This window comes from Diorhabda sublineata, chromosome 10 (genome assembly GCF_026230105.1).
Source record: "Diorhabda sublineata isolate icDioSubl1.1 chromosome 10, icDioSubl1.1, whole genome shotgun sequence".
Lineage (NCBI taxonomy): Eukaryota > Metazoa > Arthropoda > Insecta > Coleoptera > Chrysomelidae > Diorhabda > Diorhabda sublineata.
The window spans coordinates 4,950,445-4,963,453 of record NC_079483.1 but is presented as its reverse complement, the minus strand read 5'-3'; the positions used below and the strand labels follow the sequence as shown (position 1 = coordinate 4,963,453).

The 13,009-nt window shown below is 34.3% G+C and overlaps 1 protein-coding gene across 5 annotated transcripts in view; it reads right to left on the bottom strand.

Annotated features, from left to right (window-relative positions):
* Window positions 1-13,009, bottom strand: part of LOC130449908 (neurogenic locus Notch protein) — a 239,375-nt gene that overhangs the window by 13,058 nt on the left and 213,308 nt on the right. For 4 of the 5 annotated variants that reach the window (XR_008910506.1, XR_008910505.1, XR_008910507.1 and 1 more), the window contains exons 9-13: window positions 8,561-8,851; window positions 8,121-8,373; window positions 5,957-5,977; window positions 1,573-2,336; window positions 1,217-1,511 (exon numbers count right to left, since the gene is read on the bottom strand). Coding sequence is in view for 2 of the 5 variants with exons in the window: in XM_056787983.1 (XP_056643961.1) it covers window positions 1,217-1,511; window positions 1,573-2,336; window positions 5,957-5,977; window positions 8,121-8,373; window positions 8,561-8,851 (1,624 nt within the window). In the remaining 3 variants the exon portion in view is untranslated. The remainder of the gene's footprint in view (window positions 1-1,216; window positions 1,512-1,572; window positions 2,337-5,956; window positions 5,978-8,120; window positions 8,374-8,560; window positions 8,852-13,009) is intronic. The other variant, XM_056787984.1, reaches the window with a different exon arrangement.

Genomic DNA, 13,009 nt, shown 5'->3' with positions numbered 1-13,009 from the left:
TGTCTAACACTCACAAGTGCGAGGTTGGGTGAGTCTTACAGTTTACCTAGTGACATTAAAATATTCAAGTAAACGTGCATAGGGCTTTGATAGTTTTAAGTGGAGCGCTTAAAACTGCATCTCAGAACTGCACTCTTTGACTGGACTTTGTAATTAATGTGAATTAACTGTAAGTAAGTGGACTATGAGCCGGAGACTTGCAATAAATAGATTACACCCGCAGGAGCCAGCGAATGATCCAAAATCAACCTCAGAATCTTAATTATGAACGAAGTTGTAAAGCAATAAAGACATTCGAGGTTGTATCCGCGTGTAGGTCGTTCAATTTGAGTTTCATTATTTATTATTATTATGTTCCCTGTATATTTATGGCTTGAACCTTTTGGTTTCACTAGTGTGAGTGCTGGATAATTATAGATGACGTAGTCTGCAGTCGCAGAGAGGCAGGAGATCTATCTATGCGTGCCTTAGCTTGTCTCATACCATGCGTCTATCTACGCAGAGCCTGCATAACAGCAGTACTCAAACGAGTTGGGTCTTGTAGCCTTCACTCACTATTTTGTAAGATTTTCTTACACTCAATACAAGCATTGAGCGTGTTTTAGCCTTTAAGGCTTGTATGGCAGCTCTACTGTCTGAGCAAAAGGTTATTACCGTATTTCTATGGAGTAGCGCATCCAGAACGAATACCTCGGTAGATATTAGCATGTTCCCCAAAAAGAAAAATTCGTTTATTTTGGGATGACCTCTGTAGTAGCCATTCGACCTCCGTAGAAGCCTGTTCCGGACAAGCTATTGATCCTAAAACTATCTGTATCCTAGGTGGCTCTATTATTTAGTATAAAGGACTTATAGTCATCAATCTACTTTTGATTTGTGCCTTATTATCAACAGTCGTAGGCGCAATTCGGTCACTGCACATAAAAAATGATTGGACATTCATCCGCGGCCTGCGTCCAAATTTTCGCAATGCCAGTTGGTCCAGCAATTCCTTGAGGATATTCAGCCGGTATATTGTCCTGTATATGGCTTCGAATTGTTTCGTTGCATCCAAAGGTGGACTTGGATATGGACCCTGTGATATTAAGACATACGAGGCGCTGAACTCCGTCCAGTCGCTCTCAATTTTCTCCTTACAGGTGAAGTAAGTAAGTAGAGTTCCAAAGTGAAAATTTCACATATAATTATTGGATTGATTTATAATAAATATACTTACCCGGGTTTACATGTACAAACGTAACTGTTTATACCATCGATGCAAGTTCCTCCGTACATACAGCTGCTTTCCGTACAATCTTCATCGTTAGTTTGACAATTAATTCCGGAAAAACCTAAAGGACACGTGCACGTGTACGAGTCTACGTATTGATTGCAAGTTGCGCCGTTTTGACAAGGATGAGATGCGCATTCGTCGATGTCGATTTCGCATTGTTTACCATCGAAACCGTTGATACACAGACACGTGAAATCGCCTAACTCGTCTAAGCATGTGCCACCATTTTGACAAGGAGCTAAAGAAAAAAAAAAAACAATTATTTTTGGAAAAATTACCGAGAAATAAAAACTACTTACACGAAGCGCAATCGTCGGTATTGATAGAACAATCCTTTCCTTCGTATCCTCGCATACAAAGACACATATAACTTCCGTTGGTGTTTCTGCACGTCGCTCCGTTTCTACACGGTTTCGAAACTACGCATTCGTCGACATCTTGTTCGCAAAATCTTCCGGTATATCCCACACCGCAAGAACATGCGAAATCCAAAAAATTCGAACTGGGATTACATTTGGAGTTGTGTTGACACAAATTAGGTTGACACGGATCTAATCTATCTTTGCATTCGCGACCCGTGAACGGCGGTTCGCATACGCATTTGAAATCGTTCACTTGATCGATGCAACTACCGCCGTTTTTACATGGATTCACGGCGCAATCGTCGATGTTGAATTCACAATTGATGCCCGAATAACCTGGTAGACATTCGCACGTATACGAAGCTAGATGGTCTCTACAATTTCCGCCGTGCTGGCAAGGATTTGAAGCGCATTCATCGATATTAACCTCGCATTGTTTACCTCCGTAACCGGGTAGACAATGGCATATGAATTGGTTGACGCCGTCTTCGCAACTACCTCCATGTTTACAAGGATTCGATTTGCATTCGTCCACGTCGCTCAAGCATCTCGCGTCGAAGTATCCACGTGGACATTCGCATCTGAAACCGTTGATTAAATCTATGCAGACTCCTCCGTTCGCGCACGGATTTGATGCGCATTCGTCGATGTCGTTTTCGCAATGACGACCCGTGAAACCGGGATGGCATTCGCACGTGTAACTGTAACAGAAAATATAAATTATAAGTAATATGATCTAAAAAAACATTTAACGATATCAAATTTTAGTAGTAGACGACATATTCTTTAGATAGATTGTGAATAATATACCGGGTGTCTTAAAACGTTGAAACCTGTCTGTAAACTCTTGTTAAGTTGGTACAAGCGTTGGATCAATAATTTTGAAACAAAAAATCATTTGTTTAAAATTGTGGAGAGAGAAATGTGCATGGAACAACGGTCTCTTCTAAGTATAACAAATAAGATCGGTCTGTCACCATCAAAACTTGTCAAAAAGTCAGCACGTTACAATAGTTTTCGCAATAGTGCAATTTTGACAATTCACTTAATCGGCACTTTTTTCTTGACATAGAGTTAACACCAGGCGAGGACATTAGAAGAACATGAAGATTGACAACGTTAACGAATGGATATTGGGAAGAAAGAGAGAGTGGAACGAAGACATAGATCAAATGAATGATGACCAAATAGCCAGAGACAGGTCGCTATTAGGGTGCCGAAACATTGGAAGAACCCGCAAGAGATGGAGCGACAACCTCTCTAATAATTAAACGGCAGATGATACGAGGAAAAACAAGCATTTTGCTTATATTAAAGAAAGAATAAGAAGAAGAGTTAACAAGAAACAGGTGGCTGGATTGTGTGATTGTCAATACATTTTTCGCCTAAAAATCTTCGATACGGCGAACAGGGGGAATATTTGGGGGATTATTTTCTTTCGGTACAAAGGGTATGTCGTGAGCCTCTAACCAATCTCTGGGTGGTTATTTTGGCGTAGTGACAAAAGGCTAGATTCGGCGAAAATATTATTTCGTCATTGGGATGATGTATATTAATAAATTCAACCGATTCTGAAAGATATCTCCATGTATAAATATGTCCAACGCCTCACATAAGGGCGTGAAATGTCTGTTTCGGAAATGGCACACCAGACCAAATTTTTTTCTGGATTTATATTTCACTGGGACTTTTGTGTAAAATCCATCATTGCCTTTAATTTGTGAATGTGATTTGGAGTAATATTTTTCGTCATCCACGATCACAAATCTGTGAAGTGACGTTTTCTTGATTTCTGCGCAACTGATCTTCAGTAGATTTTGGACATTTCTTCCTTATCCGATGTTTAACTCCCTCTCTCTTTAGTTCTCCGCTGATGATCGCGTGGAAAACCCGAAATCGGCGAGCCAACCTTAGAGTTAATGTACATAATTTGTCTTTTTCACTTTCCACCAATCTATTTGACTTGGCAATAGTCAAAGCTTTAGGCCGCCGACTTTTTGGAAGATTTCAACATGGTATTTCTAATTCACTTTCAGTTATTGTTTTATAAATGGAGGAACGCAATATTCTGCTCCAACTAGGCAACTAGGCAAGGCAATGAATTTTTTTCCGAAAACTTTTGTTATTGGACAGTTTTATGAATAATTAAGTGTGAAATATGTAAGATGCCGCCGGAGGCTTTTAGAGCAACTGTTGCACAATGAAGCTACTAATTTGGCAGAAATATTTTGAACATTTTTGGTGCACTAATTTCATGGCCATCAATTAGACGGGATTTAATACTATTTGACATAATTTCGAGGTCGTTCCTGAGATTATTAAAAATGAAATTGGGGCATTAATTTATTAACTGAATGAAAAAAATATACAGGGTATATAATTTGAAAAAAGCTTCAAATCTATTGCTTCATCATTGCCTTGTGGTACACATAGTTTTCAGTTTTAGTTGATTCCGTTTTTCTGTATCTCTACAATATTTTTGAAGCATAAAATTAGTAAATTTCTCAGATGTAGTAGATGAGTAACGAATCAAAACAGGTGAAAAAATTATGATAAAAATAAAATAATGAAGTTTCTGGATGTATATCACAAAAAATTTTATGAAAACAATTCCGCAGGTCAAGGAAATAAACAACAACAGTCGAAAAAAAAACATGCAAATATAAAATGTAAAAAATCTATAACGCTTTTTTGCGAACAAATCATGCGGATATGAGGGTGGATTCCTATATTCTATCTCTCTAACATCATTACAAGTTTCCGGGAAAGAAATTATCACTGGTATCTAAATCTGAATCATAAAGGGGTCATAAACTGTCTTAACCTGCATTACCAACTATTACTAGCAGGAGAAATTTTATGTCAGATTGATTGATACGTGTAATGTTGTTGCTTATAGTAAATTTATGTCTCGAATGTAGGTATCCGCCGTCATATTTCAAATTACATTACATATGCATGTAAAATCGTTAATTAACTTGATTCTAACCTATAAGTGGAAGTTTCAATAGAACGTCGCAATGAAATAATTATAAACTGTTGAATTCCGCTCTTTGAGTACCTCATTTATTAGAATCAAAATTGATTAGTATGAAAACAAGAGCAAAATAAAGAATGGGTGCATTAATAGATATAACTTGGAAAGAAAGTTTCTAATGACAAGTCACAGTTTGTTTTAGAAAGAATCGTTTTCTTAAAAGGATTGAAGATACCGTTTCTGAACACAAAAGAAGGTTAGTTTTTGGAAAAGATAATGTCTAAAAACAAATTGACGTCTTATTTGTAAAAATTTAGTTTTTGAAGACAAATGACAGTTTCTACTGACAAGTGACAGTTTGTTTTGGCAAAACCGGTTTCTAAAGACAAATTGTGATTTGTTTTTAGATAAACGATTTCTAAAGATAAATGACAGTTTATTAAACCGGTTTCTAATGTCAAATGATCATTTATTTCTTAAAATTACAGGTTTTAAGATAAATTATAGTTTGCTTTACAAATTTTTTTAAGTATAAATGATGTTCTTTTAAGTGGAGAATGTTCTGAAAACAAACGATGATTCGTTTTTGAAAAAACAAGTTTCTAAAGACAAATGACGGTTGTTCTCTAGAAAAGACAATGTCTTAAGACAAATTATGGTTAGTTTTTCGAAAAAAGATTAGTTCCTAAAGACAAAAACTTGTTTTTTTTCTGGAAGAATATTTTCTGAAGACAAATAACGGTTTGTTTTTGAACAAATACAAACGACATTGTTTTTTGTGAACAATAGTATATAAAGATAATTTATGGCTTGTTTTTTGAAAAAAAGTAGTTTCTAAAGACAAGTGACGCTTTATTTTTGGAAAAACTGGAGGCAAATGACAGTGTCTTAAGACAAATTATGGTGTGCTTTTACAGATAAATAGTGTTTTTTTCTGAAAAAACATTTTTTTCAGGATACAAATTACGGTTTGTCTTTGAAAAAACGGGTTTATAAAGACAAATAACAGTGTGTTTTCTAAAAAAAGTGTTTAAAGACAAATTATGGTTTGTATCGGAAAAAAGAGTAATTTCTAAATGCAAGTGACGGTTTTTTTTGGCAAAGCCTGTTCTCAAAGACAAATGACTCTTTGTTTCATAAAAAAAAACAGCAGTAGTTTTTTCTCCTCAATGGAAATTCAATGAAACGGTTTTATTGAAACTTACACCGATAGATTGTAATTAAGTCGGTTAAATATTTTACATTTATGTTTCGTAAAAAAATTTTTCAATACTCTATATATAATAGAGGACACGAAAACATGCAAACATTCATTATTTAATCAAAAAATATGGTGAAACTTACGATTCGTAAGAGAAAAACCCGCTGATAGCATGTAAAAAAATTTAAAATTTATTATTTTTCGAAAATTATGTACAGTCATAGCAGCCCCGACACTTGATAATATAATTGATGAATTTTATATAATAGTTCAACACATTTTCTAAGGTTATAACTTTCTATCAATGGTTATAATTCAACTGTAACAAAATCTAATACAAGTTCGGTTCCATTTTCAAAATAAATTTATTAAGTCTCTTTAGACAATTGATAGTCCGATAGGACAAGGTCAGCGCTACACGGTGGATGCACCAAAACTTCACAAATCCAACTTTCTCAATACCACCTCGTTTATAAATCCACTTCTTATCGAGCGTAATCATTTGATAGAAAAATGAATCGATTTCGTTACAACAATAAATTACGAATGAAAAATCATCCCATTTTCCAATAATTCTTGTCGAACCCAACTATATAAAATATTTAGGTATAAATTTTTACTTGTACTTGCGCCGTCTATTAGGAAGAATCAAATTTTTTGTTTCCCTTACCCTATTACAATTAATTTCAAAAAACGTGTACCACACAAAATCATTAAAAACTTTTTCATTCGGGCTCTGCGGACTGTACATATTTATTGTTTGATATGATGTTTTGAATTTCATTTATTTGTTATTAGGAATTTCATACTAGTATAAGAAATTCAGGTAAATTTTCGGTCCCTACATTTTTCTAAATAAAAACATTACGTGATAAATGACTTGTAATTTTCATGGTGACAACCAGTATAATATAAATGATAAACTTTCATATCCATTTTCGAATAAATACGGACAAACGAAGGATTCGAAAAAATTTGAAGAATTTTGTACATAGACGCCTTCTGGAAAAGTAAAAAATTAAAAAAATTAAAGAAACCACGGTACGAGCTTTTGAAAAAAAATCGTGAAGCTACGTTCAGGTTTGTATCGATCGATCATAACCTAAAAAATGTCATGAAGACATACACCGGAGAAAATCTAAAAAGAGGTGCTTCTAACCTGTAAATAATGAGTAATTTAATGTATTTAAATGTTTTGAATTAAATGTTCTTTTGTTTAAATAAAATAAATAAATTTATTAAATGTTTTTTGATTTATTTACCCTTACTCTAAAACTACACGTAGCATTAAAAAAATAATTTTTTATCAGGGTACCGAACGTACTTGAAATCCGTTGTACTTTTAGCGGCACCGAAATCATTGTAGGCCTGTGTTATCGTTAAGACAAAACGAAAAACCATCAGGAACATTTAAGATTTTCCCAAATGGGCAAATGTTCAATATTATATGAAATATTGAACAAAAATTTATAGAAAAACTTTTTTTCTAAGTGTATTTTTGGTATTAGGTTCAAAATAATTAAAAAACTACATTGCGATTTTGAATTTTCCACAAAAAAGCCTTTTAATTTAAGAATGGTTAGGTTAGGTTAGGTTAGATTAGGTTAGTTAAAGTTACGCTGATGATATAGCAGCTTGTTGTCCTCCCGGCGTATGAAACTCCCAAGGATTTAGAAAGGAGGAGGGTGGTTTAGTGGATGAGAGTCCTACACAAACTCACAGTATTGCACCCGCCCGCTGTGAGAACGGCATTAGCTTCCACTCCACCTCAGCGCAAAAAAAAGGTTAGGCTAGGCTAGGTTAGGTTAGGTTAGGTTAGGACTATGACTATAATCGAATAGATGAGAAAGTATTAACTCTTTGTTACTCTGTTATTAACTCTTCGAGTGAGAGTATCCCAGTGGTTTTGTATGGCTTTTTGTAAGCTTCTGGGCTCAAATCTCGACTTTTATCTAATCTTTTTCCATTTATTATTATATGGTCTCGACTTCAAAAAGTTTCTACATGTATTGCATGCATGTATGTTATTAGAGTTTATTAAGATCTGTCGATTGATATTCTAATTATTTCGGTTAAAAATTTGCGCGAATTAGCTTTATTTTCGTCTTCTCTACTCGTTTTCGAAAATCTGGTAGCGTCGATAAGAGAATACCATTTCATCTCGCCGACGATATTTTTTCGTCTCGCAGCAGCACTAATTTGGCTCCGACCATTTATATGTCATTTTCAAAATAAAATTCAAAACATAATATCTCAAATAAAATAAAATAATTATTAAATATCAATATTTCTAATATAGTAACTTACCTATTGATACCATCCAAACATCTAGCTCCGTTTCTACATGGATTGCTGTAGCATTCGTTAACGTTTATTTCGCAATTGGGACCGGAAGTGCCTGGTTTGCAGATACATTGGTAACCGTTTACCAAATCCTGACATATACCTCCATATTGACAAGGATTAGATTCGCATTCGTTGATTTGTTGTTGACATAAAGGACCAGCGTAACCGGGATGACACGTACAAGTAAACGAGTTTTCGCCATCTATACATTCACCTATTAAACGAAAAATTAACATAAACAGCTGAAAGTTTCAATAATAAAATGATCTTGGAGGGTTTTAGGAAGTCATTAGATTTACTGTGATTATCTACGAGCTTTTTTGCCTTTACTTTATTCAACATTTTTTTGGACCAGGTTTTTTTGCAATTTTTAAGAATAATAATGAAAAAATGATACCAACCATGTAAACAAGGCGAAGACAGACAATCGTTGATATTAGTTTCGCACGATACTCCAGTGAATCCCGGCGGGCATTCGCAAGTGTAGGCGGCTATACCGTCATGGCATAGACCTCCATTGCGACAAGGACTCGAAGCGCAATCGTCGATATTGATTTGACATCGGGAACCGGTGAAACCGGTTGCGCATGTGCATTTGAAACTGTTGATAAGATCGTGACAAGTACCGCCATTTAAACATGGCCGTTCCTTGCATTCGTCGATGTCTATTTCGCATTGGGTACCAGTGAATCCTGAAAAAAAAAACACGTGTTACATTTTTTTGCTACAGTTTCTTTCGAATATAGTCCTTCCAATATCAATTACAGAACAATCAATATTTCATAAATACGCACAGCACTCATACCAAATTAAGAACATCTTACAAAAGCGGACTTATCATTTCCGCTGTTTACCAATGAAATATCGAATCGGAAACAGAAATGCATTTCTATTGGCCGAGGCTGTCCGAAGGCGTATGTACACGATTTCTTCGAAATATTTCTTCCAGACAGTCTGCGATAAGCAGTGGCGTGGCTTGGTGAGAAAAACTGGCCCAACAAACAAAGAATTGCTTACTGTTGTTAAAGGACTAAAGTTAAGAGGAAAGTTTGGAATTGAAATGTTTTTTTTCTTTTGTTTTATTTGCAAAGAATTCATTTTCCTTTATGGATTTTGCTTTGAAATTTCGTTTCCAGAAAAAAAAAAACGAATGGGATACAAAAAGGGATCAGTTCACGTCTGGTACCCTGTTTAAAACAAACTTCCTTACAGTCAAGTACATTTTACTCGTCTATTTATGTTTTATAATTCAATATTCAGTTGGATATGTACAATGCCGTCCAATTTATAATGATTCGATTGCCTTTTAACGAATAAGGTATAAATATTTTTAAAAGTATTTATAAAAATAATAAATTTATAAAATGAGGAATCTACGCGTATGGTAGATCAAACAAAATTGTCGACAAGGGTTTTCATAATCTGCAATTGATATTGGAAGAACTATATCAGAATATTGGGGTTACATTTCATTTTACCGATACCAATCTTTTTTTTTTGAAAATAAAATAACAAAAAATGATTCAGTATTTTCCCTATACCACAAAGAAAGTTTTTTAATCCGACTTTCTTTATCCGAAGAGGGTTTTTGCAATTAATAAACGTTTCATTATTAATAAATGTGCGTATAATCAAAATTAATTTGTAGTTTTCTTATGATAAGTACCGTAACAGTGTAGGAACTTGTTTAATGTCGGTAATTTCGAACGCGGCACCTCATTAATTTTCCCTCAATCGAATCAACTTCAAGATATTCCTGTACGGTACACATGGCATGATCCGCAAAATATCTGGGCTAATCATTATCCGACTTGTATCAAGAACTAGTATAATTAGGTTCATATCATAACGAAAAGAATTTTTCGCTTATTGTCGAGATTCGCACGAAGGAAAGTTCTTAAATTACTTAAAAGCAAATTATTTGCAACAAATATGTTCAATTTTGTGCTTGATCAAAACAAAATTTAGGGACAAGAAATACATCCATTCAATTAAGTACCTCGAAATCCAAATAAAAAATGTGTCGTGAGATTGCAGATTGCACAAACAAACAACGAAGCAATGGATATAAAGATACTGCATGGGTAAAACAGAAAGCAACAACGTGAAATTCTGAATAGAAAATTGTAAAAAATTTAAGAAACATTAATGTTAAATCTTCAAACAATAACCCAATCTACCAGTATCAATTAATATTAATTAATACAACGTATTAAAAGTGAAATCGAATAGTATATATTAGATATGTACAAGATATAGTTTTTTGTGTTAAAAATTTTTAATTTACACAGTCTAGAAAAAGGTTTGAAAGAGATATAGGAAGTATTTTAGGCACTTAGCACAATGTCTGAAATCTAGAGCCAAAACGATAACTTTTGGCACAGTTGTGTTTTGGTGAACAGAGTTGTGCATCCAGAGTCAGTTAGGAAGTTATAACGCTGATTAATTCAATTGGTATTTTCAATACCGAAATTAAATAATTAAGTGGGTTTTAGATCAGATGATTATAGTATTTTGAGCACCAAAAGGATGGTGTAGATTCTCGAAGCACTTCTTCCACTCGGCTACTTGTGGTGCTGACTACACAATATGTTTTTGATCGCGAAAACAACAATAAGTCATTGGATGGCAAATTAGGGCTGTAAGGTGGACCACCCATCAACTGACTTCCTGATGACGTTTACCGAATATCTCCAATGGCACCCTGGTAAATAAATGGTTGTGTAATAGTCTGAATCGACCTCTACCCATACACACTTTACCCATTTAAGTAAATTTGTGCTTACTTTATTATTCATATTCGCTGTTCTACAGTTGCCAGGATGGAGTTTCAACCATACCCAAAAGACTTAACCGGTACACCACAAACAATCAGATTCAAGTCAATTACAACAATTGGGAATTCAGTTGAGGGCAGTTTTTCATTTATTTTATTCGTTGTGCTCTTTTGGATACCAGAAACTAAATTAAAGTAATCAAAAAGTAGTCGACAGAACTTATTGATAGCCTTCAAAATTATGGGTAATTCCAGTTAATTGAAGCAGGTGAAACGGCAGATAATTAAAGTCAATTACTTAATTTTATTTACAAAAATTCAATTTTTAATATACACTGAACTTTCAAGGTGATTTTAAATTAAGCGAACCAACGGCTTAATAATATAACAGTTTGAAATGAAATGATCGTATTACATTGAGGCAATGGAATAATTCGTAAATTATCTTTAATAAACGTCAACTTTAAAATAGAATATAATCTAACAACGTAGGATTTGTTTGTTTGAACGGGAATGGAAACGAATATAAAGAACTTGAGTATAACATGGATACCGTTGACCTAACCAACATATTGTCAATATGACAGAATAATTAAACCTAGCAGCACTATTCCAAACAAGATGTGCGCGACTAGAAAATCTAGGAGAAAGTCGATCCGATTATTTTCCATAAAAGCCGCAACAGTTTCTTTCAATTTTAAAAAAGGAATTTTAAACGTTCCATTTATATAATACTCTTGATAATACTTCAAAAGAAGGTATCTTGTGATTGAATAAAATAAATATAAAGCACTTAAGTAACTAATTACATATCGGTTAAGTTAAAAATGGAAGTAATTAGTACAACTGCGAGCCTAATTTTTTCAAGTCGCATTCCTCTGCCAGACGCCAAAGTATGTTTCTCAGGGAAACGCCATTTTTTTTTTAGAAATTCTGTATAGGGGAGATTGGGAAATTAAATAAACACCACCCTGTTTGAAATTTCCGCAATCAAAGTATATGATATAATTAAACTTCTAAAAGACTATGTATAAATAAGAGATTCTAAATACGAGGGTAGTTCACAAACATGGTATTTTGCTATGAAAAATTTTATTCTTAAGTTTCTCAGTTTTTTTAGATAGTCCCTGTCAAACTATTCATACTTTTGCCACATCTCAGTAATCCCTCGGCGTGACATGTAACAATTCGCGCACGAATTCGAATCGCAGTCCGCCATGTGACCAAATAAATAAAAATCGTATGGCGATTAATCGGGACTATAAGGAGGGCGTTTCAGTGTTACCCAACCCAATTCGTAAGCCGAGATGTATGCGGTTTTGAAGTAATATTGTATTACGAATTGGAATACCGCGGTTTCCCCATGTTTTTCAGGAGTTCACTATAACACTACGCGTTCAGAGTCCGTTGTCATGTCTCAAAACACAGTACAAGACACCTTCCCAGCTGACAATGTGATCTTCGCTTTATCTTGCGTGCCTTTGTCTTTCTTCTTCCACTTCATAGACGTGCGTTAATTCTCCAGAATATAATGATGTACCCAACTTTTGTTTGAGGTGAACAGTCTCCTTCCTCTTCATGCCGCTGCAGGAAACGATCGCAATCTTTCGAGCGTGTGAATTTCTGCTCAAATATCAAAAGTTTTGATACCTATCGGATTGAAATTTCGAGGCAATCGAGCCTTTCATGAAAGATTTGCTCGAAACTGTCTACGTTTATGCCCAATTTTTCAATAACATCGTTGTTGTGTTCAATTTATTCCATATAACTAGTGAACATGATAGAAGCCGAAGAGAACTGATTCTATAGACAGATATGCTGCAGAAGAATGATATTAAAATAGAAATGCAACGAAAACTGACAAAAAATGACAGAAGGAAAAAAACTGACAGAAAAACTACAATAGATAACTGAAGATTTAAATAACGCTAAATAAAGCTTCTCAAAAAGTCATAAGATATCTTTAAATCGCAATAGATTGCTTCGGAATAGCTTCAAATTTAGAAAAATAGTGTAGCAATTGGATATTTAACGCCTCTGAATAGAGTTTGGAAGCAGTTTTCGTTATTTTGTT